General features: G+C 49.7%; 9 protein-coding genes across 9 annotated transcripts; 4 read left to right on the forward strand and 5 right to left on the reverse strand.

Moving 5' to 3' along the window:
* Positions 1 to 325: 325 nt before the first annotated feature.
* Positions 326 to 1,331, forward strand: CI109_105974 (eukaryotic translation initiation factor 6; the record flags this gene model as incomplete). The annotated part of the gene is made up of 5 exons (XM_032005135.1): positions 326 to 335; positions 398 to 452; positions 513 to 918; positions 992 to 1,187; positions 1,261 to 1,331. 5 exons carry the CDS (start codon positions 326 to 328, stop codon positions 1,329 to 1,331), a joined length of 738 nt encoding a protein of 245 aa, XP_031860647.1.
* A 951-nt stretch (positions 1,332 to 2,282) lies between these two features.
* On the reverse strand, positions 2,283 to 4,559 carry CI109_105975 (uncharacterized protein; the record flags this gene model as incomplete). Its single annotated transcript, XM_032005134.1, has 3 exons — positions 2,283 to 3,222; positions 3,283 to 4,328; positions 4,416 to 4,559. 3 exons carry the CDS (start codon positions 4,557 to 4,559, stop codon positions 2,283 to 2,285), a joined length of 2,130 nt encoding a protein of 709 aa, XP_031860646.1.
* A 1,377-nt stretch (positions 4,560 to 5,936) lies between these two features.
* CI109_105976 (uncharacterized protein) lies at positions 5,937 to 8,515 on the reverse strand (the record flags this gene model as incomplete). Its single annotated transcript, XM_032005133.1, has 13 exons — positions 5,937 to 6,398; positions 6,459 to 6,569; positions 6,625 to 6,662; positions 6,715 to 6,853; positions 6,918 to 6,989; positions 7,045 to 7,054; positions 7,109 to 7,258; positions 7,321 to 7,489; positions 7,544 to 7,716; positions 7,782 to 7,861; positions 7,939 to 8,303; positions 8,363 to 8,427; positions 8,481 to 8,515. 13 exons carry the CDS (start codon positions 8,513 to 8,515, stop codon positions 5,937 to 5,939), a joined length of 1,869 nt encoding a protein of 622 aa, XP_031860645.1.
* Positions 8,516 to 10,483: 1,968 nt separating this feature from the next.
* On the forward strand, positions 10,484 to 12,641 carry CI109_105977 (uncharacterized protein; the record flags this gene model as incomplete). Its single annotated transcript, XM_065967756.1, has 6 exons — positions 10,484 to 10,881; positions 11,038 to 11,217; positions 11,274 to 11,470; positions 11,535 to 11,675; positions 11,726 to 11,803; positions 11,857 to 12,641. The coding sequence occupies 6 exons, from the start codon at positions 10,484 to 10,486 to the stop codon at positions 12,639 to 12,641; spliced, it is 1,779 nt and encodes a 592-aa protein (XP_065823828.1).
* A 1,471-nt stretch (positions 12,642 to 14,112) lies between these two features.
* On the forward strand, positions 14,113 to 17,068 carry CI109_105978 (uncharacterized protein; the record flags this gene model as incomplete). Its single annotated transcript, XM_032005131.1, has 2 exons — positions 14,113 to 14,485; positions 14,547 to 17,068. The coding sequence occupies 2 exons, from the start codon at positions 14,113 to 14,115 to the stop codon at positions 17,066 to 17,068; spliced, it is 2,895 nt and encodes a 964-aa protein (XP_031860643.1).
* A 578-nt stretch (positions 17,069 to 17,646) lies between these two features.
* Positions 17,647 to 18,345, reverse strand: CI109_105979 (uncharacterized protein; the record flags this gene model as incomplete). The annotated part of the gene is made up of 2 exons (XM_032005130.2): positions 17,647 to 17,951; positions 18,045 to 18,345. The coding sequence occupies 2 exons, from the start codon at positions 18,343 to 18,345 to the stop codon at positions 17,647 to 17,649; spliced, it is 606 nt and encodes a 201-aa protein (XP_031860642.2).
* A 1,063-nt stretch (positions 18,346 to 19,408) lies between these two features.
* Positions 19,409 to 21,643, reverse strand: CI109_105980 (uncharacterized protein; the record flags this gene model as incomplete). The annotated part of the gene is made up of 6 exons (XM_065967757.1): positions 19,409 to 20,711; positions 20,781 to 20,831; positions 20,894 to 21,055; positions 21,110 to 21,129; positions 21,237 to 21,404; positions 21,572 to 21,643. The coding sequence occupies 6 exons, from the start codon at positions 21,641 to 21,643 to the stop codon at positions 19,409 to 19,411; spliced, it is 1,776 nt and encodes a 591-aa protein (XP_065823829.1).
* A 421-nt stretch (positions 21,644 to 22,064) lies between these two features.
* On the forward strand, positions 22,065 to 22,796 carry CI109_105981 (transcription initiation factor IIA subunit 2; the record flags this gene model as incomplete). Its single annotated transcript, XM_032005128.1, has 5 exons — positions 22,065 to 22,108; positions 22,222 to 22,309; positions 22,377 to 22,436; positions 22,539 to 22,627; positions 22,694 to 22,796. The coding sequence occupies 5 exons, from the start codon at positions 22,065 to 22,067 to the stop codon at positions 22,794 to 22,796; spliced, it is 384 nt and encodes a 127-aa protein (XP_031860640.1).
* A 364-nt stretch (positions 22,797 to 23,160) lies between these two features.
* Positions 23,161 to 27,881, reverse strand: CI109_105982 (uncharacterized protein; the record flags this gene model as incomplete). Its single annotated transcript, XM_032005127.1, has 18 exons — positions 23,161 to 23,344; positions 23,399 to 23,514; positions 23,580 to 23,600; positions 23,658 to 24,674; positions 24,740 to 25,173; positions 25,222 to 25,936; positions 25,994 to 26,115; positions 26,170 to 26,266; positions 26,322 to 26,501; positions 26,559 to 26,743; positions 26,798 to 26,832; positions 26,886 to 26,971; positions 27,031 to 27,134; positions 27,194 to 27,215; positions 27,272 to 27,278; positions 27,328 to 27,536; positions 27,594 to 27,653; positions 27,726 to 27,881. The coding sequence occupies 18 exons, from the start codon at positions 27,879 to 27,881 to the stop codon at positions 23,161 to 23,163; spliced, it is 3,750 nt and encodes a 1,249-aa protein (XP_031860639.1).
* Between the last annotated feature and the right edge of the window lie 60 nt (positions 27,882 to 27,941).

Consider the following 27,941-nt stretch of genomic DNA (forward strand, 5'->3'; position numbering starts at 1 on the left):
TCGAGTGACGCACGAGTGACTGGAACCGGAACTTTGGATGATCCACCCATTTAAGACGAAAAAAGTTGGCAGATTAATTATTTCCACCGGATCCGAGGAGTGGATGAATGAATGAAATGAGCTGACTACTGCTGCTTGATCGATTTATTTGCGTCTTGCATCGATTGTTACCCATCACCTCTTAAGTTATATAAACGGCCTTTGCTTGACTACATATTTGTTTCTCCCCAAAAGATCTAACACGAGCACTACAAGGCTCAGAAACACCAACCCTCCGACTCCCCGAACCTTAAGGAAAGACATATAAACAGTACATTTTGTCATCATGGCTGTCCGTGAGTTAGCTTCAAAGACTATCCAGTGTTAAAACTCCATGCTGATCGTGAGACGACCACAGGTGCACAATTCGAGAACTCTACCGACATCGGTGTCTTCTCCAAGCTCACCAATGCGTGAGTTGTTCTGCGTGATAAGACTGACTTGACTAATGTCCCTCCTCCTCTTGTGTGTAGTTACTGTCTCACCGCCCTTGCTTCCTCTACCAACTTTTACTCTGTGTTCGAGGCCGAGCTTGACGGTGTTATCCCCATCGTACACACGACGATCGGTGGTACCCGAATCGTCGGTCGATTGACCGCTGGAAACAGACACGGTCTCCTCGTCCCTTCTTCCACGACCGATCAAGAACTCCAACATCTCCGAAACGCCCTCCCTCCCGCCGTCGCCATCCAGCGTGTGGAAGAGAGACTCTCCGCTCTCGGAAACGTCATTGCGTGTAACGATTATGTGGCTTTGGTCCATCCTGATATCGATAGAGAGACAGAGGAGATCATCGCGGATACTTTGAAAGTGGAAGTTTTTAGACAGACAGTAGCAAGTAATGTCCTCGTTGGAAGTTATTGTGCCCTGTCAAATCAAGTGGGTCAAAACCTGACAGTCCCACTATGTCAATGGTACGACTTGCTGACAGTTCCACGCTTCACTCTGACAGGGCGGTCTCGTTCATCCCAAAACCTCTCGATCTGAACTCGACGAATTGTCTTCCCTTCTCCAAGTCCCCCTCGTCGCAGGAACAGTCAACAGAGGTTCCGAGGTTATCGGTGCCGGTCTCGTCGTCAACGATTGGTGCGCTTTCACAGGGTTGGATACCACCGCCACTGAAGTCAGCGTTATCGAGGCTACCTTCCGTGAGTCCGGTCGAGCAAGCCAACTCGTCTCCCATGATGCTAGTAAGCTGACATCTTCTCCCTCCCCTTACAGACCTACAAGGACAAACGTCTGCTGCTGTCATCACTGAGATGCGTGATAGTTTGATCGACAACTACGCTTAAGCGATAAGCAAAACCGGGTCGTAGGAAAGGATGGCATTGATCGCGATCAAGCATGTGGATGGAAGATATACCTCAATTATATACCTGTAATTAGATCAGCTTAAGCTTTTACCAAGCTCATAAGTGGAGAATGCAAGAGACCGTATAGACGAGTCAGAGTCTCAAGTTCTCCTCGTTGAAAGGCTGAATTGAATGGACGCGGGATCTTTCTTCAAGAGGTACAGTTTGAAGCGAGATCTGAGATTCGAAGGTGCAGTTGGAGGTCTAGATTGGTTGTTCCGGTCTGCTACTTCTTTTTAGGTCAAGATAGATCGACATGTCGATGTCGTTGACACTGTATCACTGATTTCCGGTATATGATCACACATCTCATTCCTGACATGCTATTTTTGAGGAGTGAACGACAAAACAAGCTCATGGACATGCTGTTAACATTCCTATCGAACGCGCACGGAAAGAGGGAGCAGACTCTGACAAAGGACAATCCCTTCTGTTTCGATGAGAACAACAAATCTTCCCGGGTAATCAATGTCAGCAATTCAAGTTCGCGTCATTTTGTCAGATCATCATCATTGATCGAATGCTCTTTGCGTCGGGTTCAGCGTAGAAAGCCATATCTATCGCCTATGAAATGTACCATGTACTATAAACACGTTTGCATATCGTTCATCTTCTTCCTTCCTAATTACTCATAGATTTACATCATAACCCCAACGAAGGTAACACTCCAAAAAAGCAAATAACAAATACGAAGTAATAAAAGGTAACAATATATTCAGAATGAGAAGGACTAAGAGCTGGGAGGGAGTATCGGACGAGTTACATATACCTCAACATGATGTGTAGGGAGAAAGTGTGAATGAATGGTCTATGATGGACGTGGAATGCAAGTTGATGGGGGAAATACTATAAACAACGAATGGGTGGAGACAGAACAGAAAAGAGGTGAGACTACGCTCGAGTAGGCATCGCCGAAGCGTGCTTCAGGAACCCGCACAGCGCACCGAGCGGGTTCTCCCTCGCACTGGGTCCGACTGTCGAGTTTCGTAATCCCATCCCCGATTGCAGCTTGAGACCACCCATCAACATTGCCAAACTGTCTTCCTCAATTTCCACCTTCTCCTTCTCGTTGCTGACCACACGGAGCTTGGCAGTACCGGTGACGACGGCAGCGAGCTTGTCGGTGTCGAGAGTCTTGCCGCCGCTTGATGTGAAGGCAGACCAGAATGAGCTGGCCAATTTCGATGATATATGGCTGGATGCGGCTGCAGCAGCGGCAGCGGCCACTGAAACGTCCTGCTTTTCCTCCACAAAGAATTTCGGTCGCATATCGCTGGCAAGGTTGGTCTTGTCCGCAGCCGCTTCGCGAGCGAGTCGAGACCACATTTGCATTCGGTAGCTATCCATGGATCGAAGGGAAAACGGCGTGTTTTCTGACCATTCAGAGAAGGTTTGAGTCGTGTCCTTCCCATTGCCAGGATTGGCAAGGGAGTTACCACGAGCACTGACACCGTCCTCGTTGAGGAGCGGGTTGAGGTTGACCCGAGGTAAGTCGGCGATAGATCGAAGTGGAGGCGAGGGAGTGGAGGGAAGGACGAGGTCGGGAGTGAACATTGTGTGGCAGATGGTCGAACCACCTCCGAACATGTTGTCGTTGCCGCCCCAAGCACCCTTGAGAGTGGATGGGATGTCCTTGCGGGGGTTGTATGTGTTGATAGGTGTCTGACTTCGTCGAATGGTGTTGGGTCCAGGTCCCGCAGCGGCGTTCACGGACGAGAGGGAAGGCGACATGGCAAGAGCGTTGACCATGGCTGGTGAGATTGACGCCTTGTTCGCGCTCTCGGGGTGAAGGATCGACATGGTGCTCTGCTTGAGTGCAGCCAGTTCCCGTCTAGATATGAGTAAACAGAATCAGCGGCAGTTCAGATTCCAGAGAAACTTGACAACCCACCTTAAATCCTGGTTCTCGGTTCGAGAGTTGACCAGCTCGCTCCTCATCTCGTCGATAACACTGTCCCTGTCCTTGATGTGCGCCTCGAGCGTACCGATGTAATCCTTTCGTCGGGTTCGGAATGCACGAGCACTGAGCTTGTTACGAAGTTGTCGCTTCTCCTTCGACGAGAGCTTCTTGTACTCCTCGGGCGATGGTCGCCACGACTCGTCGTCGTCAAGATCTTCATCGTCACCTCGAACAACAGACGACATGCCACCACCCTTCTTGCCACCCTTGCCCTTACCAGCGGAAAAGATAGCAGGGAGAGGAACGAGTCGCTCGATCTTGTGATCGAGATCATCGGTCATGTTGCTAAAGGTAGACTCCTGTCGGACATTACGTTTGGCTTCTGTAGATGCATCCTCCTCGTCGACAGAGCGGAGAATCTCGACATCCATGTCGGTGTTGTCGGTTGCTCGTTGAGCAGGGACCGCCGCCGGAGCAGGGGGACTAACATTGGTAGAAGCCGAGGTTGATGTCGCTTGGGCAGAAGACGTCGAGGGTGAGTTTGAGAACACCATTGAGGGTTGAATTGTGCTTGGGGCGATTGGAGCAGCAGTGGCGTTGTTGGCCGGGGTGGGTGCACTGGCGATCTCAACACCGAATTGCGATTGGTAATTGAGGATGTTCTCCATTAACTGTTGAAGAGCGAGTTGTTGATCGACAGGCAATCCGGGGAAGACGTTGGCGTCTACAGGGGTTGCCGCAGCTTGTTGAAGTGGTTGAGGGATAGGCATGGGCCTGGCTTGAGTCGGTGATCCCGAACTCGATGACTCGCCAAAGGTGAAATCCATTGGTTCTTGCTTAACCTTGATCGTGTCCTGGACAGGAACGCTAATTGTCTTGGCCTCTGCTGCGAAAGAGAAGTCGAGAGGGAAATCCATGCTGGAGTCAAGGAAATCGAAGTTGTTCTGAGGGTTAAGGAAAGGCTCTTGTGAATTGGAGAAAGGGAGTGGTGATGGCGTGCTGTTGGGTGAAGTTGTGTTGGGGGAATGAGTGTGCGACTGTGTGCCGGGAATAGCAAGGAATGCCGTCAGCCAGTGGTCGACTTCTGCACCCATGGTAAAATGGTACGGGGAGGAAACACTCACACTAGCATCGCCGGCCGAGTCGAACTCGTCGAAGTTGAATAAATCCTCAAAGCCCTGCACAGACTTCTCGGGAACGAAACTCATGTCGATGTCGTCTGCGTTGGAGGAAGCGGTGAGAGTGGGTGAGAAGAGTGTGGGTGACATGTTGAGCGGCTAGATACGATCTTTGTGAGGTTATAAGGGGGAGGTATGGGGGTTGTGAGGCGTTGCTAGAAATGGGGAAGGCGGTATAAGTACTTTGAAACAAAACAAGATGTGATGGGGTCCGTGGGAATAGACCAGCAAACACAGCCCTGGCCGTTATCGAAACCCCTTTGAAGGAGGATTGATGCGCTCCACTGTGATTGTATGCAGGACAGTGTGACGCTGTGTGGAAGGAAGGGGGAAGGAAGAGATATAGCGAGACTCACCTCGACGATCGAAGTGTGGTGTGTGTGTGTGTGGGAGTGTGTATGCGTATGAGTGGATCGAGCGTTGAATTGTATGCGCGACCGTCTCTCGCCACTATTGCGTTGGTTGTCAATTGATGATTTGTGTAGTCCTGTTGTGATTTACTGAGCTTTCACCATCCTCCTTCAAAGATGGGGATACGATCAACGTAGTAAAGTGCAATGTAGGTATGATACGAGAAAGGAGAAAGGAAAGAAAGAGGGAAAGTGAATTAAGTTGTGTGTCGATTTGAACGGGGTTGTATGAATGAATAATAATAATAGACGATGAGTGACGTTTCCACTAAGCCAAACCTCTCGCTCGATTGATTATCCAAGCTTTGTTTAAGGGTAAAGAGTAACGAAAGGGTGGTGTGGATTCTATTCTATTTCAACTTTATTTACAGGAAAGAGTCGTTCGGCCAGTAGACGAGGACGAAGACGTGGCAACCCGGGCATGACAAGTTAAGTTTGCATTTACATATCCCATCATCATGTTGGTACATCATACAGTACATCGGTCACCCATGCCCGAAGGTAAACGAACGATTCCATTATGTTCCGTTCTTTCCATCTCCTTCTCCCGATCCCTCCAAGATATCAGATACTACTGCTGCATATAAAAGAGCCGCTCCCTCCCCCTTTCCTCTCGTAAGCCCGACCTTGTCCGAGGATATACATACTATAATAATAGACCGAAAGGGGAGTATGTATGGAGATGTTCGGTGCAACATGATATGACATGACACCTTTTTGCCACCACAGCAGACCGATTCATTGCGTGCCGGAGGGGTGAGTAAGCGTTTCTGTCAATCGATCCGAGTGGGTAAAAATTGCCGTAAAGCTATCTCATATACGTAATACCTCACTCACGGTCTCGGGCAATGGCCCGCGGTCCAGAGAATTCTGCCAAGCGGGTGCTCAGATAAGAGGACCGACCGGAATCCATCACGTGATATGAGCAGGCTCTGCTTGTAACGCTATCCTGCTGTCTAAATTCGTTACCAAGTGTACTCTGCGGCTTCAGTGTCAAGCTATTCGCATTATATGCATTCCGTCTGTTTTGACTTTCTATAAATGTCCTATCTTCCGATCACTCCTTGACTGCATCTGCAACCATGCTTCTCCACTTCCTCTGAACGTCCACTGCCTCTCTAAAGATCTTGTACTTCGCGTCCAAGAGCTTGACCTCTCTCGCACCCTCCACGTCGGATCGAGGATCAATCCTCTTTCCAGGATGAGTCATCTCAACCATAACATCCCATAACCTGGTTCCTTCTTTTTCTTTGGCTTCTTCCGCATCTGCCTGAGTAACGATAGCCTTGCCTTGTCGCTCGACAGTCAAGTCGTAAGCATATCGACCGAGCATGGCCGCGCCGAGCACAACGGCGGCTGAAGGTTGAGGAGGGATGATGATTGGCATTTGGAGAACGGTCGCAAGGAGTCGCATGAGCGGGCCATTCTTTGCCTGAGATCCACTCATATAGATGGAGTCGATCTTGTGACCCTTGGCGTTCATCTCGTCGACAATATGTCGGGTCTGAAGTGCGATAGCCTGATTTCACATTACATATGTTAGGTGAGGACCTCGTGGAGAACAGCTGAACATGCTCACCTCGAGAGTAACGTTGAACTTGGCGGCCAGATCGCTCAATGTGTCGTCCAGCGTAAGGCCAACGATCATACCCTTCATTCTCGGATCGGCAAGAGGCGAACGGTTACCGTGCTACGGAGGTTCTTTTCAGTACGCCTGTTGGCAAGTAGAATGATATGCAGCTCACCAGATCAGGGTAGAAGTGGAGATCCTTGGTGAGATGGGCTGCACACCCGGAGTCAGCTATACTCTCAAGCTACACCCAGAGGATACTTACTCAAGGTTTCGGCACCTCGCTCTTTCTGCATTTCTTCGAGTCGGTCTCCCAGCAGCTCGAATGTGCTCTTTCCAGTCTTCTGAGATAGCTCAAGGAGTTTGGGATAGGCTGGATGGGTTTGCATCATGAAGTCGATGAGCTGAAAGGGGCGACGATCGTTAGTGCCGTTGGTAGAGCAGACCTTTGGTGCTGCTCGGACGTACCTGACCGGTAGACGACTGTCCTCCTTCGTTCATCCATAAACCAGGGAACACCGCATCTCGATAAGGTCCCCACTGAAATTGAGATACTGGTTAGCAATTCATAGGGATCCATCGGCCACCAAACAACACTTACCACACTGAAGTGTGAGAGTCAGCGAAGTTTCTCATATTCAAGTGGGGGAGAGACTCACCCTGGCACCAAGATACCCTCCTTGCTCTGAGCAATATGACATGTACTAGTACCAGCAATAGCCGCCAGTCTTGCACTAGCATCCTCAAGGGTGGGCTTCGGCTTGCCTTCACCAGCGGCAGCTGCGACAGTACCAATCCACCCAGCGTACCTGCACCGAAGTTGATTTCAATACACTTGTTATCTGCTTGAAGCTGAGTAAGCGGTACTCACGCGTCTATAACACCGCTTCCCACTGCGGTTCCCTCAACAAGACCAAGCTCTTCTGCAGCTCGCTTGCTCAGACCTTTGCCGACCGGTTGACCAGCAGTGAGAACAAGACCGTTCTTCCCGGGAATACCTCCGAGTCTCTCAAAGTCCTCGTTGACGATATCCTCGAGGCCTGAAAGGAAAGCTACATGAACGCGGCCTCATTATGAAATAGTTGGTGACTTACCAATCTTATTGAAGAACCTAGCGGACCATCCTTCTTTGCTGACTTCCTCCTTGCCACCCTCGCACTCGTGCTGCATGGTAGCGCCAATGGGGACAAAAGAGCACTTGCAAGCGAGAGAACAGCTGGATCTGGCCAGGGAGGTAGTGGCGTGGTAGGTGAGATAGTCGGGCAAGCTGCGAAGCAGTCGTCAGTAAAGCGCTGGTCGCACCATTATATGCGAACGGATGGTAAAACTCACTCAAACAGCATACAATCCTTGAACTTGTCTTTAGCCATGTGTTTGCTGAGCCAAAGTGTCTTTGGGATCTCCATCTCGAGCTGCAACGTGATAGGTGACATAAGCATGATGTGTCTGACATAGACGAACATGGAAGAGCTTAGAAAATTTCACTCACACTCATCGTCTTTCCGACGAAACCGAGAACACCTTCACCCGTCGCATTGATCTTCTCCGCCTCCTCCTCGGCTCTATGATCCGCCCAAAGGATGACATTCCACTCTCCCTCCTTGCCCAGATTGTCATCACTCTCATTCTCCTCTCCTTTGGCACCGGTCCTACTGACACTGATGGGTTTACCAGACTTGTCGACAACTGCAAGGGAACATGTCGCGTCGAACCCGATACCCTTGACTTGGGAGGGGTTGATGCCTGACTCGGCGAGGATCTTCTTGCAGCATGTAGAGAGAGAAGACCAGATGTTTTGGGTGGATTGTTCGAAGATCCGAGGGTCGGAAGGGGATCGGTGGGTCAACGTCGCAGCTAATGCCAAGAGGGAGTGTGAGCTGGGACAGCGGCCGAGGTTTGGAAGGTTGACTCACCAGAGTGCTCAGCGATAAGCTTGCCGTTGCGGTCAACGAGACAAGCTCGGCCGGAACCAGTGCCGCTATTCACCAATCAGTTGTTGATTCTCCTCATCTTGATCAACAGTCAACTCACACGTCGAAACCAATGTAATAGTCCATTTCGCTCATTTTGAATATCTATTGTTTAGTGCAATGCGTATCTAGTTGCGTGAGTAAGCGGTATAGGAATGTCCTTCTGGTCTGTCTACGGTTCAAGCAAAGAAGGATGGATGTTTGCAGAATAGATACGACACCAAGATTTTTGGTCGTTGCTCCAACGAACACTACGAGCACGCCCCGCTCCTCTCCACTTTAATCCGGGGCTCAATGCGTAATTCCTCCTCCACGTTAAGCGGTGACACCATTTGCATTAAATGAGACCACGTGACAGCATCGCAGCAAATCTCGTCACTTGGAATGACGCGAGCCTAACTCTGCTGGTGGAGATTGTGAAATGGCTCGGCTCGGCTTGAGTTGAGTTCAAGGTCCGAAACACGTCCAGGACGTGCCTCTCTATCTGTGCGTTATTGAATCGTCTTTGTCTTTGTTCGTTTACGTGGTCAATCTGCTGCCGCAGCGGTCCAGTCTCCACAGAGACCACAAATAACAACATCCCCTCCTCATTTGAAAGGGACACGATCTATCATCCCCTTCGATCGTTGTCAGAATACGTTATGTATATACTAGCTGGGTACACTCCACTGAGTAACATGTCACTCGCCACTCATTCAGTCGATATGACGAGACCACTTATCTCGTGCAAAGGGTAACCTCCCACCCCACATTTAAGCTTTAGGATCGAGGCATTGAGAATGTGTTTCATTTTCCGCAGTGGGCAAGTTGTCTGGAATTGATGGGATTGGATTGGATGGATGGATATTACGATCTGTTTCATCTCGGCACATGGCATGCGCAGGTAGAGCACCGATGAGGGGGTTCACAGTCAACTCACATGCGCAGGGGCCCACTTCTATCTGCACTGCGGTCTGCCAAGATCCCGTTGAATGAAGGCTCGTGCGCAGATCTAGGTCAGGTCTCTGGGTAGGTGTGTGTGTTTGTCTCAATGATCAGAAGTCACCTCTCGTCATTGCTTCTTACATATATATATATATATGTTCCCTACCCCAATTCACCTTCTCTTTCCTGGTAGATCAAGAGTACATACATACATTCTCGACCTTTATCGTTGTCGCTTCAGATTTATCGGACGAAACAAGACCCCACATTCTTTTCCTGAAAAGTCATACCCTGAACGAGTAGCGCACCAAAAGACAGAACGAAAGATAGGACCAAAACGCACATCTCACCCCCGACACGTTCTTCTCGTGACTGCGTGAGCTTTTGACGACGATCAATACATAATAATTACGCATACCGAATAGCTACTACGGGGTTTGGGAGTAAAGCGAATTGCGGCATCATCTTCATCACTTCCAGACCGACGAACCCAATTATCTAATCCCATTCGTTCCGCCAAGGAGAGTTCCCCCTCAACTTCGCACGGAACTCAGGAAAGCGCGACTTGTTTTTGCGCAGTGCCGAATAGTCCGTTTTTGACTTTGCTGCGATTTAGTGTACAAGCCTTTTCCACTCCTATATTATCATCTTGTCTACCTTTCTCTTCACGCATTCATCATTGCATAGCATCATTTTCTCTGGCTGGACCGGTAGTATAACCTTCTACTCGTTGATCGAGCCATTTTCCCCCATATTTCGACACAAGCATTGCATACGAAACGACCGACTGCTGGACAGCCAAGACTTCACTTCTCCTCGGGATTCCTTTGAGTGAGTTTGGCTTGGACGTCCCATTCCCCCGTAGTCACGACCTTCCTTTGACCGCGCTCGCAGTATACTGAATCCCCTTCATAGTAGTAGAAACCGTCTCCTCGATTTTCTCTTGTCTTTGTGAGTGACCTACTCTCCTATATACGTTGTCGAGTCTGAAAGAGCGGCTGATCGACGTCAAACACTTTCAATTCCATAGTCTGCAAGACTCCTCTTCTCTCCAATCTCCCCCACTTTCCCAGCATATCTAATCTATCTTAAATCCCATTCTCGCATCCCCCATATTATAACCGCGAGACCACCACCATAATGCTCCCCTTACTACTTCTCGTTTCTCTACCCCTTGCGTTGGCTACCCCCGTGGCCAACCCAGAACCAGTCAGTCCCACGCTACTTGCCCGCTCACCTGCCGGTGGCTTCTCCGCCTCTCTCTCGCACGGACAAGGCCACATCAAGCGAGCCAAAGCTTACGAGAGGACAAAACGAGAACTACCACGATCAAGCAAACATCGAGGCGGAAAGAGACACGGCGGATCCGGCATCGCGAATAGGAGTGTCGACGTCGAGGAGAGGGACGAGGATGGCTTGCCTGCGTCTTGGTTGCTTTGGGCCGGAGCTAGGGTCGACTCGAAGTACAACAGCAACAAGGGAGGATTCGCAGCTGCTTACGCGAAGGAGTTGACAAAGCGAGCGAATGGAGATGTCCCGTACGTTCTTCTATTCCGAGCTATGCGCGAAAACGGAGATGTCTGGACTGACAAGATATCGTCGATCCGCCTTCTACTTCCACAATAAACAGCTTGACGTGAGTCTTCTTGGGCCAGGGATCAGAAGTTGGACATTAGCTGACGAATGTCACACAGCGATCACAACCTCGACACCTCGTACTCTGCCTCTCTCAGCGTTGGTACGCCCGCGCAAACGATGGACGTCGTTCTTGACACTGGATCTTCGGATCTATGGGTCGCGTCTGACAAGTGTACAACGTCCGCATGCGATTCGATGGAAACTTATAATAGTGGATCCAGCTCGACCAGTGCCAAGTGAGTTTAGGGCGCCTTGCGTCACAATATCTCAGCTTACGATTAATTTTCCATAGCATGACCTCCAGCTTCTCCATCGAGTACGGTTCCGGACAAGCCGCAGGTACGCTCGTGCAAGACCTGGTCACCCTTGGTGGATACTCTGTCGCCGAGCAAACCTTTGCCTCGTGTGATGACGTCAGCTCGGGACTGCTCAGTTCTGGTGTGAGCGGTATCATGGGTCTTAGTTGGCAGGCTTTGGCATACTCCAAGGGTGAGCTGCTATTGTCACTCATGAAGCTGCGATTGTTGTACTAACTTGGGATATCCCGACGTAGCTACTCCTTGGTGGCTTACGCTTGCTCAATCTTCCACTTGGAATCAGAAGCTCTTTGCCTTCTACCTCGGTCGATACAGAAATGTGGCAGGTGCTTCGTCGTTGGAGTCTGACGGTGGTCGTGCGACATTCGGTTACCTCGGTGAGTTTGCACTTCGGTCACGGGTCATTCGTGTGCTGACGTCGTCACAGACTCTTCACTTTACTCTGGATCCGTCACCTATGTGGCTGTTGGTTCAAATGCGCAGTATTGGCAGATTCCGATCGACAGTGAGTCAATTGCTTGCCCGTGTACTGTACACAGCAACTAACACGTAAGCTAGGTATCTCGATGCAAGGCTCGTCTATCTCCCTTGGGGGATCCAAAATGGCAGCCATCGACACCGGTACCACCCTCATCGGCGGGCCCGAGTCGATCATCGCGTCCATCTATGCTGCCATTCCAGGATCGAAACGTATGACTGGAAGCTACGCTTCATACTACGAATACCCTTGTACAACTTCTGTCAACTTTGAAATCAAGTTTGGCGGATTTAACATCAAAGTCACCGATCAAGACTTCAACCTTGGCAAATACTCTTCGGATACATCGATGTGTACCGGTGCCGCCTACGTCCAGTCCCTTTCATCCTCGTCGCCTGTTCAATGGATCGTCGGTGATGCTGTCCTGAAAAACACATACACTGTTTTCAGATATAGTCCCGCTGCGGTCGGATTCGCCAACCTCGCTGGCGCAGTTACTAGCAGTGAAGCTGCTCAATCGACTACCATTGTCAACAACCCTTCTCTTCTGGCGTCACCGACGGGTGCGTCCACTGCTTCCGCCAATGCCAGTGCGACCTCTTCTTCTGGTGCAGCATCCGCCAGTGGTTCTAAGGCCTCTGCTTCCGCTTCGGCCGGCACTTCATCTGCAGGCTCACCCGATGCTGCACCTATCGTTGTGGTCACTGCCAGCACTGGTGATGCTTCGGCGGCTGCGGCAACCTCAGCAGCATCCTCTGCTACGTCCGCGACGAGTGGTTCGTCTGCTATGGCGGCTATTCCGAAGGGTGGGGCGGGATGGACAAGTATGGCGATGTTGATGGGAATGATCATGACGGTTTTGTGAGCGACGACGACGATAATAGACGAGATCTGTACGATATCATATATAGTAATGCCTGCTGAGACGATTGGAATAAAGATCATCTGCATGGGTTGGGAACGAGGTTGTGATGCTTTTTCACACTGCACTGCATGTTTTTACCATATACGTATTTATGAGTTTATTTTGACATGCAATACACGTATCAACATATGCCCTGTAGGTTGCAGCGGTGGGCGAGGGAGGGTCAGTCAGTCAGTCACGGACGATCCGTCAAACCAATTTTTTAATCAGTCAGACTCAGCATAAGTTTTATCCCGATCATTCATGCATGACATACCAACGCAGCCTATCAGTTATACTTCCCAACTCACCATGTTTACTTCTCGTAAATACCTTTGCTCGGAGGTATTAGCAGTTGTCCGTGGTGTACTTACCGATGATCACTTTTACTACACTCCCCCGCAGATATTTGTCCGCTCAGTCTATCTGTAAGCTATCGCTTTGTTTACCCCATCACGGAGTTACGTCACAAATAACGAGTAAGCTTGTTGCCTACTTGATTGCTGACTCGGCCAAGCATACTGCGCATCGCATGTGCATTGTTTCGTTCCATTGTCGCAGTGTTGCTTGTTTACTGAGTGTTTGCGCATCGCATTGCGTCAGTCAAAGTAAAATGTGGCTTGAAGTTTAGTTCGTCTCGAGGATGTTAAACGTCCGGTAGTGCGGGGTTCCCTATCTTTTCGATGATCCATCCGACAGGTTGGCATGTTTCAGAGTGATACAATGGATCCCTGACCCTGCACTAGTCAGTCTATTGATACTAATGATACTACTACTAATGTCAATAACAAAAACAAAGGTAGCTCGTCATGCATAGTATGTGGAGAGAGAGAGATGGACTGCGTATTGCATGAATAGGTGTGTGGTCTGTGCTTACCTCTTCTTGTCTTGAACAATAACAAAGCGACAAAGAAGTTATCCTTGAGAACGCCAAAAGAGGACCGAGCGTTCAATCACTTATACTTATCTGTCGTGTGGCTTTGAACCGAAAAGAGGCGTTTTGAAACGACAATAACAATAGAACGAAAAACAGGTGAGTGGGACACCGACCTCGCTTCGTACTTGGGACGAGTAGCCTGTGGGGGATGAAGATGAGCATTCGTATCTGACTTGACTGTCTTCTATATGTAGATCAGCTTCTACGCCAAAAGAACAACAAACAGAAGATAGTCAGCCCACTTGATTTGTCAACAAAAGCGAGAGTGCGAGTCGTCAGTCGGTCAGAATTCGAATCGCAAAACAACGTGCACTACATATCCATACCTCAAGCTAAAGGACTGTAACCCGACCAAGTTGTAACTGTATACTGTACTGGGTCCAACAACCAACACCGAACTCACTCTTCGTCTCCTTCCTTCGCCCTTTCTTTTATCGGTTCTAACACACAAAACAAGCTTCGCAAAGCTTGGCATTGGCGATAGTACCGCTCAAGATGGAGACCAATAACGTCGGAGCACCCCTCACCAGGGCATCTATGATCTCCCCACCTTCCTCACCATCTACAACTACTCGACCAAAATCCTCCCTCTTCTCAAGATTACGTCGTTCTCCCCTTCCTTCCACTTCCACATCCACATCATCAACACCCATCTCAATCCCAATGAAACATTCTCTGAGCTCATCGAACGAACGTGGCGGTCCATTCTCGTCATATAGGAAATCACAAGTGGGGGTTCCGATCATGATGGGTAGGAATAAGAGTGAAGAGGTCTTTGGGTCTAGGAAGAATGGAATGGCTTTGGAGGATGAGGTCGAATGGGAAAGAGTGAGAACGTTGCCAAGAGTTCGACTTGTGCCTCCAGAGGGTAAGTCTTATCCCGACCACAAGGGAAAACATAAGCTAATGAGCGTCTTCCTGTGACGTAGACGAGGGCGAACCTATCATTCTCTACCCACCACCTCATTTCCTTCGACCTGCTACACCACCTCCTACCCTACCTCATCCATTCCTTTCCCCACCAACATCACCTCCCACTTCTCCCCCGAGTCGACGAATGACCTCACCACCATCAGTGGCTTCACCGCCTCGACGACCGACTTCCGTATACGCTACAAATCCAACTTGGGCTGGGATGGCAGACGGTTTCGTCCTACCTCCACCTAAATTCCAACGTGCTCGAGGTGGATGGGGCGCTGCACCAAGTGGTGTCGTCATGCCCAAGAAAAGAGAACAGGTAGTAGAAGACCGACGGAGAAGGATGAGTGGAGTCCCGACCACAGCGACTGGATGGATCGATAGCGTCGACGGACGACCGAGCTCACCACCTAGGAAGATCAGAGCTCTGGAATCCGAAGAGGAGATCGCAGCGAACATGTTGGCAAGAATCGAAGAAACGAAACACCATTCTCGGGATGGTGACGATTCAGATATGGTTGACTCGTCATCGGCACCTGATATAGAGGTTCCTCCTGCAATTCCATTCGTGGAAGTGACACCGCCTTCGATCATCCCTGAGAAAAACTCCGAAGCCTTCGAAGCTGAGTCGCCGGTTGTCGACATGCAACCATCCGAGAAGCAGGAACCATCACACCCTACCGAGTCCGCTGAACCCAAATCTGTTCGCAAAACCCGAGCACTTTCCCTTTCCGCCGCCTCGTCGTCCCAATTATCCTCAAGTCTTCTTGATCAAGTGCCCGCTCCGCCTGTTCCTTCGCGCCCTCAAACGATCAAGAAGCAAAAATCACTCAAGACATTCTTCTTCAGTTCATCCACCCCTGCAAGTACTTCGGCACCTACCAATGCTTCTGTCACGTCCATTTCCTTGCCCAAATCCTCAAGTGGACGGAAAGGTTCCGAAGACAAACCCAAAGAAAGGGGACGCGGTATCCTTTCCAGGGCGAGGTCAAAACCTTCGCTCAAGATTGATGTCAAGATGGCGAAAAGCACAACGAGCGAGTCTTTCGCTGGAACATCGTCATCTACGACGCCAACTACTCCTGGATTATCCACGACACAGAGTGAACTTCCCGCCTCATCGTACCCCGAGACACCTTCCTCGACCATCAACCCGCCTCATACTGCCACGCCGACACCTCGAGGTTTGAGCAAGCGTTTCTCGTTATCGAATATGTCCAGCGCGTTCAAGAAGCGATCGAGCAGTACACCCGTAACAGGGAGCTTGGCGAAGCAGTCAGGTGTGGCGGTACCTAGGGTACCGGACTTGCCGGATGTATACAAGAAGGAGAAAGAAGCGAGGAAGGTGGTCCACAGTGCCGTTCCCCTGGGTCCATCCAGGGTGTCAACAGCTCAAGGTATCCAGGAGGCGGATGCTTCCACCTCCGTTCTCGTACCAACGAGGTGTGAATCGCCCTCCACGATGGACGACTCGCGTTCCTCTGAGGAGAGCTCAGAGCCAACGAAGACGGTCAGCAAGACTCGATCAAGTATCGAATCAGTCTCGCGACCGGTCAATCCGCTAGCACCCTTATTGCCAGCGCTGGATCTATCGTCAACTTCCACTTCCGCTTCCGTCTCCGCTACTCATCCGGATTCACCTGCCGCAACTACAATCTCCACCACGTCACTCGATGATGACGAGGAGGACCCCGAGGAACTCATGCACGCTCAGCTCATGCAAGTCTCCCCTCGAACACGACGAGATCCAGCTGTGTCATTGCAGGAATACCTGGGTTCTGGACCTGCCAGACAAGGCAACGTTGTGATTGTGCCAAAGGGTGCTAGGCGGAGTGTCGAGGCTGTCGTCGTACTCGGTCTTCCTGCGTTTGTGGGCAATATGACCAACGAGACAGACGGCAGCTCGTCATTACTCGGGAGAGTGATGGAAGAACGACGAGGTAGTGCGGATACAGATGAGACGGAGATGGTAGTCACGCCGATCCAAAACCCTATGGAGATGTTCATCGCATCTGACCCGAACGCCTTCGACCAACCTTCATCGTCTGCGATAACCTCAACCGAGATCATTGGGCAAAATGACGATGGTCTCGATCTCGACCTCGACCTTGAGTCCTTACCCAGCGATACAGTCCTCGTTGAGACACCGCCACCACCGCCACCCCCTTCTTCGCAAACTTCAACTACGGCTACGGACTCCACCCCGATCCCCAAAGGACGATTTGCAAGTCCGGAAGCGTTGTTGCGCAAACTACACACCTCTTCTCGAAAGCAACATCAACAATCTACACCATACCATTCTTTATCCCAAGCACAAGCTTTAGCTCTACGAGAAGCAGCTCTCGCCTCTGCTGTCGCTGGGAAAGTACCGATCCCTCCTATACCTCTAAATGAAGACGGGACTATCCCCTCTGAGGCATACTCGAGTCTGATGAATGACGTTCAGTTGAGAAGTCTTCATTTCGAAGGATTAGGTCTAGATTTCGGAGATTGGATGGCTGCAGGTATACGAAGTGGCGGGAATCAAAACTAGTACGAGTACTATACCCATTTTATAATTATATACCAACATATTGCCTCGAGCATATCTTTGTAGACGGACCTCTTTTCTGGAGTGGTCGTTGTGTAAGGAGGACGGACGGACGGACGGTGGGACTTTTGACTTGCTACGACACATAACGGACGATGCTTAGGACATTTTTACGATTTGACACATACGATAGCATGAACACCGCAATGCATCTTGTAGCTTTATAGCGTGCAGCCACAGCGACAGCACGCGAGGTCATACAGTGACATAAGGCTGCTTCAAGACAGGCTGCTGAACTCGGGATGCGAAGCGTACCGTTAGAACATTCATTCGTCAAGTGTCGTCAAGTATAGAGGGTATAGACTAGAGAGGGTTTACAATTCGAAGGGGAGACGAGGGAGCAAGAGCGAGAGCGAGAAACAAAGTCGGCGTTAAGTTAATGCCATCGTGGTGCAGCTCGTAGAGCTTACACGCTTTGAGAGTATCGAAAAGGAAAGAAAGAAGAAGCACCAATAAAACCAAAGTAATAGAAAGAAAATGTAATTGTCCATATACGTAAAACATATCAAATCGTCAAATCGCTAGATGATCTCAAAAGCTTCTTCGACCAAACCACCCAATTCCAACGTACTCCACAAATGCCATCCGCCCAGAACCACCACTCCGATAAGGATCATCGAACGGATGCTCAGCATTGTCGCAGCATTCTTGGGTTTGGGATGGAGGAATGCCATGAATGCAGGAGAGAATTGGGGTCCGTTCGCACCGGCTGATTTCTCGTTCATTGATGAAGGGGGAGGGATAGGGAGGGAAGTGGGTGCTAAGAGGACTGTTTGACGGATAGGCGGGGAAGGTATTCTCGGTGTAGGAGGATGAGGTGGTTCGGCTACGAAAACGAAAACGAAAACGCACAACAGAGATCAGTTTGGACCATATTGATGTGTGATGGTTCGAAAGAAGGGAAGCAACTTGGACTCACTTAAGACGATTCCAGGAACGAACAAACTACATTCCTTCTCGTCCACTTCGTCACCTTCACCCGAACCAGCGTACGATTGAGGGGTCGAGACCAAAGCACCCATTATGATCCTCTGCGCCATGACCGGTGTCTTGGGCGTACTCGCAGAGTTCATCGAATCGGTCGAAGATCGTCTCGAACTTGGAGATCCGGAGGGGAAAGTGGGTGAAGTGGGCGAATAGGTGTGAGGCGAGTATGTAGGTGGGGGTGTGGTAGGTTTAGTGAAATCAAGATGGAGACGGGGTTTGTCAGAAGAAGTCATCATCGTGATTTGTGTTGTCGTTTTGCGATTTCGTTTGGAAAAGAAAGGAGGCGCGTCGAAGTGTGTTTGATTTTCGTTTTCGTATTCGGTCGTTGGTGTAAAAGAGTGTGAGAAGTATCGTTCAGAAGTCGTAGTCTATCGTATCGTTGTCGTTATCCAGATAAAGATGGAAAAGAAGAGAAGTGATCAATTCATCTATCTATTCAAGTCGACGCGAGAATCGAGGCGAGGTATGGTCGGTGACGATTTGATGAAACGTTTCGGTCTTAGGGGCTTTGTGTTTGTTTGTTCGTATCTGGAAAAGAGCGACCGTGCGTTAGGGGTTGAGATCGATTCGGGCCAGAGCGTTAGTTGTCGTGTGAGACGTAAAGAGGTTGTTTGTCAAAAGAGTGTGGTTGAGTGGGCGAGTGATAATTCGCGAAGGACAGTGAAAGAGAGGAGAGAGAGGAGATTCGATGTAGAGGATTGGGTTGGAATCCGACTGACCAGCACCAGCTGTTTCGAGGGAAGAGAATATAAGGAATGGAAGTGGAAAAATGTATAAGAGAGTATAGATACAAACAATCAATCAATCAATCATCAATCGATCAAGATCGATGCATTGTCCACATCGTCCACAATGCATGCATCCTTACTTGCTTGCTTGGTTGTTTCCTCACCAAATGGTTATTTGCTTGTTTACTTCGATTTTGATGGATTTCTCGCCAGGCGCAACATTTCCTTCCGATCGACCGTCCAACCCATCCAACGGGCCATATCAACCACACTCCAATTCACACCCCTTCTTCCTTAATATCAACAAGCAGCATAATGGATGACGTTTCATGTGATACACAAATGGAACAGTGCCTGGGTAGATGCATGCAGTGCATCGAGAGAAATAATATGTGCTGATGTTGCAACGCTAGCTGCTGTCCACTGTCACTTGACCAGAAATTATTGCCGATGCTTAGTCGGTCTCTGCTACAAGCACTCTTGAAGATGCCTGTCCCTTCGATTTGTCAATGATGTGCACAGGATGATCATTCAAGAATGCTGACTATTATTACAGTAAGATGATGGATCACTCTGACTTCGCCTTCACCTCGTCCTCCTTTTCTTTCTCCTTCTTCCCCTCGCCAGAAGGCGGCTCAGTCGTCTGCTTATCCGCTTGCACCTTCACTGGTGTACCAGACGACTTCCCTTTCCCCTTCGGGGACACTCCCTTCTTCTTATTATGAGATTTCTTGTTCTTACTCGGTGACGTCTCCTTCTTCGGTGATGTTCCTTCGCTCTTCTTCCCCACAGGCGAAGATGTCTTTTCTTTCACAGGCGATGACTCCTTCTCCTCCGTTACAGACTCAACTTTGTCCATGACGATCGGAGTCTTCTCGTCCTCGTCCAACTTGACCTCCTCCAAACCGTCACCTTCCTCCTCTTGCTCTGCGGATGCAGGGCTCGTAGCTACGTCCTTTGTCTCTGGATCTGCCGCGGTCGCGAGCGGTGCGACAGGTGGTGCAGGGTCCAACTTCCCCTGCTCCTCCAATAGCTCAATCTCGTCCTTCGGTACGATTTCCTCCCCTTCACTCGCCGTCGGTTCCTCTGACCCCTGGACGTCGTCCTCAGCCTCTTCCTCCGGCACAGCTGCCGGTATACTTGCTTCTAATGCTTCTAGCGCTTCGTCCGGCACCTCCGTCTTATCCAACGAAGGAATATGAACCGCACTTTCTATACTCTCCGATCGTGCTCGTGTCCGCGCTGCAGTGTCGTCCGCCGCTTCCTCTTCTTCTCCTTGTGATTCAGGTAAAGCAGGAGCATCTGCCGCTCCACCCCATACCATCGTCGCGCGAGGTTGTTTCCCTCTTCCTAATGTTCCTCGTCCAATCGTCATCCCTGCGCCCGCTGCAGATGCTATTGACGTGCCCAGGCCTGAGTCTTCATTGGTGCTTGAGGAAGCTGTGCTTTGAGGATACGGATGTCGATCGAGTGAATGCGGTCTCTTCTCTCCTTTTGTCCCGGCACTCTCCTCCTCTCCTCTTCCTCTTCTTGTAACGTCGGCATCACCATCCTCCTCATCACTATCCCCTTCGTCTGCCTCGTCTTCGTCCTCATCTTCGTCGTCTTCCTCTTCGTCTTCTTCCTCTTCGTCTTCTTCGTCTGCGCTGTTGGAGCTGAACTGCCCTACGACTTCTCGAGGAATGACAAGTAATCCAGGACCGACGAGATCGTATCGCTCGCATAGACCGACGAATCGAGCATATAGCGATGTCTCAGATTCGGCGAGAGAGAACGCCTCGCGATGGTGAAAATATGCGTGAGAGAAGATACGTGATAAGCGTCGGAAAAGAGAGGGGAAATGGGTCAACGAGGCGGAGGGGATCTGCATTCTGCCGAGCGAAAAGAGTTCAGTCAGTACATGTCATATCTTGCAGGATCGGTGTATAGAGTAGACACACCTTGAAGGGAAGTTTTTGGATGAGTTGAGCAGAGCAGTGGTAGAGTCGACACTGCGATACAATGAACATCAGCATTGGTCAAAGTACATTAGCCTGGGGAAGCGCACACTCACGTATGCAAGATATAATCAACCGCACAACATTCTTCTGTACCACCTCCACCATGCGCAACGCACAGGTATAACCATTCGTCGGCTTTCATCTGCGGACATGATTCGCGAGTACAGATGGGAAGAAGAGAGGTGAGGAAGGGCGTGAGGTCTATCGGTATACGTCTGTGGCAAGAAGTCAGCTTGACCGTTATCCCATGGGATCAACAAATAGCTGACCTTAGGTGCTCGTAGATCCACTATGGACAAGACAAATATTTTGTCAGCTCAAATCACAGGGCGATCATGGAAGTTTGAGCCGATGATGCACTGCACCTGCGAGCGCAGCCAAAGTAGCTGAACTCACTACATCTCTCTCTGGTGCTTTCCCACCCACGCTCCCATCTCCTGTCGGAATCTCCACCAGGCCCTTCACATCGTGTGGATCATGTCTGATCTTGAGAGCTAGGTATTCGGCAAGTTGGAACGGACCGTTCAGAGATGAAAGGGAGGGCACGGCGGGTGTCGGTATGTCCTGAGCAGGCTAGAGCGTTGGTCAGATTGCACAGTTTGAGGAGGTACGGATATAATATGGAGTGGAGAGAAGGTAGGGTTGCGCAGATACCTGGGAATTGCCCGTTGGGAATAGATGATGGGAACTATTGATGGGTGGTATGATGCGAAATCGGGGTGTGAACTCACTGCAAGTTTTGTACCCCTTTTGAGTCTGTAGCTCGACCCTTCGGCTTGTTGACTAACAGAGGGTATGATCATCCTGTTCTAATATCGTATTTTGTCTTGTGAGTCGAGTCAACTCAACAACTATTTCTCACTAGAAGTTGAATGATCATCAATATCATCATCTTCTGTAACTGCACGCGTCTCACGTAACTGACGAGTAGGGCGAGGTGTGATAACAAGATAAAAAGTACACGTGGATAACTTGACTTCTTGCCACCCATCCAGGCTCGCTCGCTCGTTCGCTACACCAAGGAAGTCACCCAAGTTACAAATGATAATCTCTTTTAACTTACTTGCATCGACTTTACTTTCACACCGCTCACACAATACACAAAAAAGCGACAAACGACAGTAGCTTTGCTATCGCACAAACAAGAGAGAAGCTATCGATTTTGACACGATCACAGGATAGCAAAACAGTCAAGGAAACGCAACCTAGGAGAAAGGAGGAATAATGTCGGCCGGTCAGAGTTACTACGAGTTCTATCGAGGTTCGAGGTGAGTTTGCGTGCGTTCTTCCAACTGTAGAAGAGCAGCTCCAATGTGTAACTCTCGTCGACTGGTACTGTGTGTAGCTACAGCATGCTGATTCCTTGTCTCGTCGTCCACAGTATCGGAACAGCTCTTACCGACTCTCTTGACGAACTGATCACACAAGGCGATATACCTCCTCAACTTGCTATGCGAGTTCTACAACAAGTGAGCGGAGCTCCTCTGTTCTATCGCCACTCTCATCCGAAGTGAAGAGCTCATTATCGCTTTGCAGTTCGACAAATCTCTCACTGAATGTTTACAAAAGAACGTAAAACATAAGACTACAGTCAAAGTGAGTAGTTGATCATTCTTCACTCGCTATTCAGCTGTCCTACCCCTCTTGATGTTGTGTACAAGGCATTTCCGCTGATTACTTGTTTTCGCATTGTGCTAGGGCCATCTCTCAACGTATAGATTGTGTGACGACGTTTGGACTTTCGTAGTTAAAGATCCTCAATTCAAGATGGAAGGAATAGGATCAGGGTATGTCTAACCCCCTCACTCTGCTTTGGTCAGTAACGATTGGCTGACGACCTTCGTATTGTGTAGTGCCGAAGTCGTCACAGCTCCTAAAGTCAAGATCGTGGCTTGTAAGAGCGGAGATGCGCCAGAGGGGAAGAAAGCAGGTGGAAAGAGTAACGACTACAATTAGAGCGCAAAGGAGAGATGAACGAACGCTAGGAGTGGGAGTGAGGGGACGTTGGAGATCAGAAGTGAATTATCACGAACCGTCATGAAAAGAGAGAAATGTGTGAGGGAAAAGCTATGGACTCTTGTAGAGATACTGTATCGACTGTATGTATAACTATGACACAAGCGAGAGAGTGTGGTTTATCTTGATAAGTGTTCAGCATACTAGGTTCGCGACGCTGTACACATGATAATCGACATGGATGACTATTGACTGTTCAACTCGTATCTACAACGTGATATATGGACACGCACTATGCTCTTCCTCTGCTATCATCGACTTATAAATCCGCCACCATTAATGTGAACTGTGAACGCGTGACTCCCTATGCAAACAACACCTCTGGCAATCTCAACTCCATCAACTGCTTCTGATTCTTAACAAACTCCTTCGCTCTGTTCTGATACTTCTTGTTATCTTCCAAAGCGTTATCAACTGCGACTTTGAGCTCGTTGTACTTCTTTTCGCACCCTGCGTTCTTCTCCTTGACATTGGCGATAAGATCCACACTGCTCGTTGTCAGATGTGACACAGTATTCATTCGTAGGGAGTCAGGGTCTCACCTCTCCTTGTGCAGTTTATCAGCAAGTTTGTAGGCTTTACGTCCAAGTTGACTTTTGGCCATCCTCGCGTACTTGTTTGGAGCTTCGATTCGTTCTTCACATCTTGTCATGAGGAACTGCGTCAAGTGCGTCCATCAGCTTTAGCTTCAAAGGCAATCCATGTGGGGAGTGGCAGACTTACGTCGTGAAATCCTGTGAGAATCTGTAGGTGCAGATTGGTCAGCTGAGATAATCGTATCTAACCTTGAGAGCTACGCACCTCTTGCACCTCTGAGATAGTATCATCCTGCCTGACTTGTGCGCCAGATGCCTCACCTGTCTTGCTTTTGCGCCTCTTCTCTTCCTTTTGCTTTTCGACGCGAGCAGACTCTGCTCGTTTAGCCGCTTCCTTCTTGCTGCTAATGTTCGACTTTTGTGCTTTCTTGACCTGCGCAGCCTCTTCCTGGCCAAAAACATCGGTATCACGGCCACTTGGTCGAGCCTTCTTCTTCGGACGATCGTCTTCAGTGGATGGCAGATTTTTACGCTTTTCGACCAACGGCGCTCTCTTAGTCCCGTTTGTTCCAGGCAGGTCCAACTTCTGGCCTTCCCTCTCCGAATCTTTCTCTCTCTTGTCCTCCTTCTCTTTCTCACGCTCAGCCGTCTTGCCCTTGAACACCGAGTTGAGCTGGATTGTGGTTTGGTCGTTATCCAAGGATGGCGTACTACTTTTGGGAGTAACAACCTGCTTCGTTGTGAAAGACTTGGTCTTGCTGCCAATCTGTTCCGCAGTGCGATCGACAATGGCTTGTCCAGCTTCGGATAGAGACGAGAGAGAATTCTGATCCGCTCCATCGTTTCTCTCGTTCTCGTCACCCGATATATCCATATCAGTGTCTTCTAATGCAAGAGCCTTCGTTGTGTGGCTCATTGACGACTTGGACAGTCGAGGCTGGTTTGATTGGCGAGACGACTTTTTCGGTGGTGGTTGAATTGATGGCTCTTCCTTGTCTTCCAGTGAGTAGTTCGGCTGATTTCCTTTCGACCTCTTGGCAACTCTGGGATCTGTCGTCATGGAGTGACGAGCTTTCTTGGGGGCAACTACTGGGGAGGAGGTCGTGGATGACGCCGGGACATCCAATTCGCTTTCCAGATTAATAGTGGGCATAAAGTCAGATGACTCGAGCTCCTGGGTTTGAAGTCCGGTGGACACGCCGTTGCTGTCACCTTGAGTGAACTTGATCCCTGGTCTGGTCGATCCAGGTAAGAGCGCGGTGAAGGAGTCATTGGGATCGGGCTGCATAGACGAGTGAGGTCTGGTCAGGATCAGGGTTGCTCACAGACAGAAGATCGATCACTTACCTCGAGTCCCGCGTCGTTCTCTGCTGCGACGTCAATTGAGATTGCTATGCCTTGACTTTTATTGCTTGTCGAAGTACGATTGTCATCCCGCGGCTTTGCAACGGTGGCTCCATCGGATCGAGTGTCGTCCGTTCCGCTCGCCTTCTTTTGTTCCAACACTGGATGAGGCGGTTGGGATCTGCTAGCACCGGACACCAACCCTTGAGAGATATTGCTGGCAAGTGTTGATTTTCCGCCAGTTTTAGGGGCAGGCTGTTTGAAAGTCGAGGGTGGCTTTCGTACATTTGACTTGGATAAAGAGGCAACTTTGGTATCCGCTGTCTTGTGCGTGGGTGCCGGCGTTGGACGGTCTTCCAGCTCGGAGTCAGAAGCTTTCCCTCCCTCGATGTCCTGAGGACTTTCACCCGGTCGTTGGCTTTTGGACGCCTTCCCAACTACTTATGCCTTTAGCACAGTGGCAAGGCTGAGGCGATACCACTCACAGGTTTTATTCGATCGGGATAACGCGCTTGGTGGGCGACTTGGAAGTTGTTGTGAAGCAGGTGAATCTTCCATATCTTCAACTTCTTCTTGAGGGCTTGAATCCCCGCTTGGAACTCTGCTGGTTGATAGCGCCTCTACGGCTGCCTGCTTAGAAATGTTGACTGCCGCCACTGCCGCCACTTTCCGGGTAGGTCGGGTGACACCTATGCTTGAAGACTGAGGCTGTTGAGGTGTGACAGAGTTCGGGACGTCCGTATACTCGGTCGGTAGTCTTTCTTGGGTCGAAGGAGTGATTTTCTTTTGGTGATTGGCTGTTGTGGGTACCTTGTCAACTTGGGACTGAGTTGTTGTTTGACCTTCTTGAATTGACTGTTTAGGGTTTGCTCGCCTCCCAGCGCGTGTTGCTTGGGACTGTAACATCGAGGTTTGGGGGGAGTCTGCAGCTACCGTAAGAGAGTTTGTTCTCTCAGCAGAGTCTTGATCTCCGCCATTGACGTCACGTTTCCGGACGGCAGGCCCAGCGGACGGATGAAGCTCGTCTGTAATAGCGATAGCTTGTCCATTCTCCTGCGCACGAATCATATCCTGTAACACTAATTCGGCTTGCTGCATTGCCTCTTTGTCCTCCGTCCCCTCGTTGATAGCATCTTCTGCTGAATCACTGTCAGTCCGAACTCTGCCACCTTGAGAGGCATCCTGTTCAGCGAATTGCCCCTGATAAACAGGGGTTTCAGCGCTTCTTTACTTTAACATCGGGCTGATCTGACTCACTGGATTGAGAGCCATGGTCATCCTTGTAGGCAAGTCCATGTCGCCTTCCTTGCTCTTCACCTGCAGCTTAACTGTTTCCAATCCACCTGTACCAAATGGAGAAACGATACGGAACTCGACCACTGAGTATGTCTCCTTCAGGTTCTGTGTGCTGACGTATGGGGAGTTCTACTTACGTTGCGAACCTGCCTCGGCGTCCGAAAATGCTACGACATCGGTGATCTTGCGATGTGGAAGTGTGATCTCGGCTGCAGCACCTTCTTCGTTGAAATGCTAGGATTCAGCAGTCAGCCTAATTGAGTTATGGCCGATTTGGATCAAAGTTCACCTCGACATTCCAAGCCACCTGATCGATGTAGATCATGATCTTGCCTTGAGACAGGTACCTACGAGACTTGTCGGAAGCCAATTGATCTTCCCCGTCAATCGTCAAGGACACGAGCTGATAGCCATATGCTCGTATGTGATTTTTGTCTTTCGCCAAAATGTTAACGCATGCCATCAATTGCTGTCAAACGTTCGTTAGTCTAGTTGGAAGTGGATGATGGGCAAGGCAGTAGCTCACATTCTCCTTGATCTCACCCTGAACCCGACCAATGGCACGGAAGGCGGCTTGTAAGATGTCGTTACTCCATCCTTGGTCAGCGAACACGCTCCTAAGGAATGTAGTACGTGGTGCATTATTCGCTTGACTCCAGTCTGGCATAAGGGCGCATATCGTTCGAAGGAGGGACAGTACAGCACCGGTAACTGTTCACGGGGCGGGTTAGACATTCGGCCCTACTATGATGAGATCCAACTCACACCTGGCATGGTAGACCATGGATCCCAGCTTTGCCCTGATATACGCGTTAGTCCTATCTCAGATGGGAGAAAGCAAATAGTCACTTACGGGCCGAGTATGGCTGTATCCAGCACAATCCGTTTCCCAGTTTGATTGTTTTTGTCCTTCGCAATATCGCAAAGGAGTTGGCATAACTGAAATCGGGAGGTAGGCTCATGATACAGAGGACGGTAGAGAGCACGACTAAGCTTACACTTGCATGAACTCTTTCATCTCCAAACTTCCCGGTGAGACAGTCGAATAGCAAGCTGATCACAAGCTGAATCCACGGCTCGGTGTACAGCTCCTTCGCGTAGCCTGTGTGGAAGATCATTCGATCAGTCACCGTGTGTTGGAGTGAATCGTATAAGACTCACTACTATGACCAGTATCTAAAGCCTAATTTAGAACAGTCTAAGCCCATTGCTAACGCCTGATCATTTCGTCCTACTGACCATGAAGCTGTGAGAAAGGTCAACACGTGGGCGTGCTGCTTGTCATGTAGACTCACCTTTCCACCATGACAGCCACCACTTGACCAGCTCTGACCAGGATTCCTTCTCCAGTGTCCTGTGTCTCCAAAGATTCTCTAGCATACAATACATCACCCTTGTACGTTTTGATATTTGGCTGAATAACCGCGGTATGGAGGTGCTCGAGCACGAGTCGAAAGTATTGAAAGGCGACATTCAGAGGAATCTTCTGAATGATTTCGTCGAACTGGAGAGAACATATCAGTCAGGGAGTCAAGCTCCAGGAAGGAAAAGGTGGCGATACTTGCATCACCCTCCATCCAATTGAGCCATTGTTGGCATTTGTCATACGGGAATCCAGGTTCTTTCTGAGACAGATCCGTCAGTATCGATAGCAGAGGGTTATGTCGAGAAGATCATAGACAATGACGCTCACCAGAAGTCCATACATCAGCTTTATCCCCTTTGCCCAATTCTCTGTCTTCTTCTTCCCGTCGGATGACTTGTCCTTGTTGAGAAACGATTTGACTTTCTCAGCGGCGTTGTTGGCCGCTTCGACACCGTGAAGGGGTATCTTGGTTCTTGGTGGCATCTCTACAAGTATGAGCTCGTGTGAGGATGTTCTGGTGCTCAAACTCAGTGACGAAGCGGG

This window comes from Kwoniella shandongensis, chromosome 11 (assembly GCF_008629635.2).
Source record: "Kwoniella shandongensis chromosome 11, complete sequence".
NCBI classification, from domain to species: Eukaryota; Fungi; Basidiomycota; class Tremellomycetes; order Tremellales; family Cryptococcaceae; genus Kwoniella; species Kwoniella shandongensis.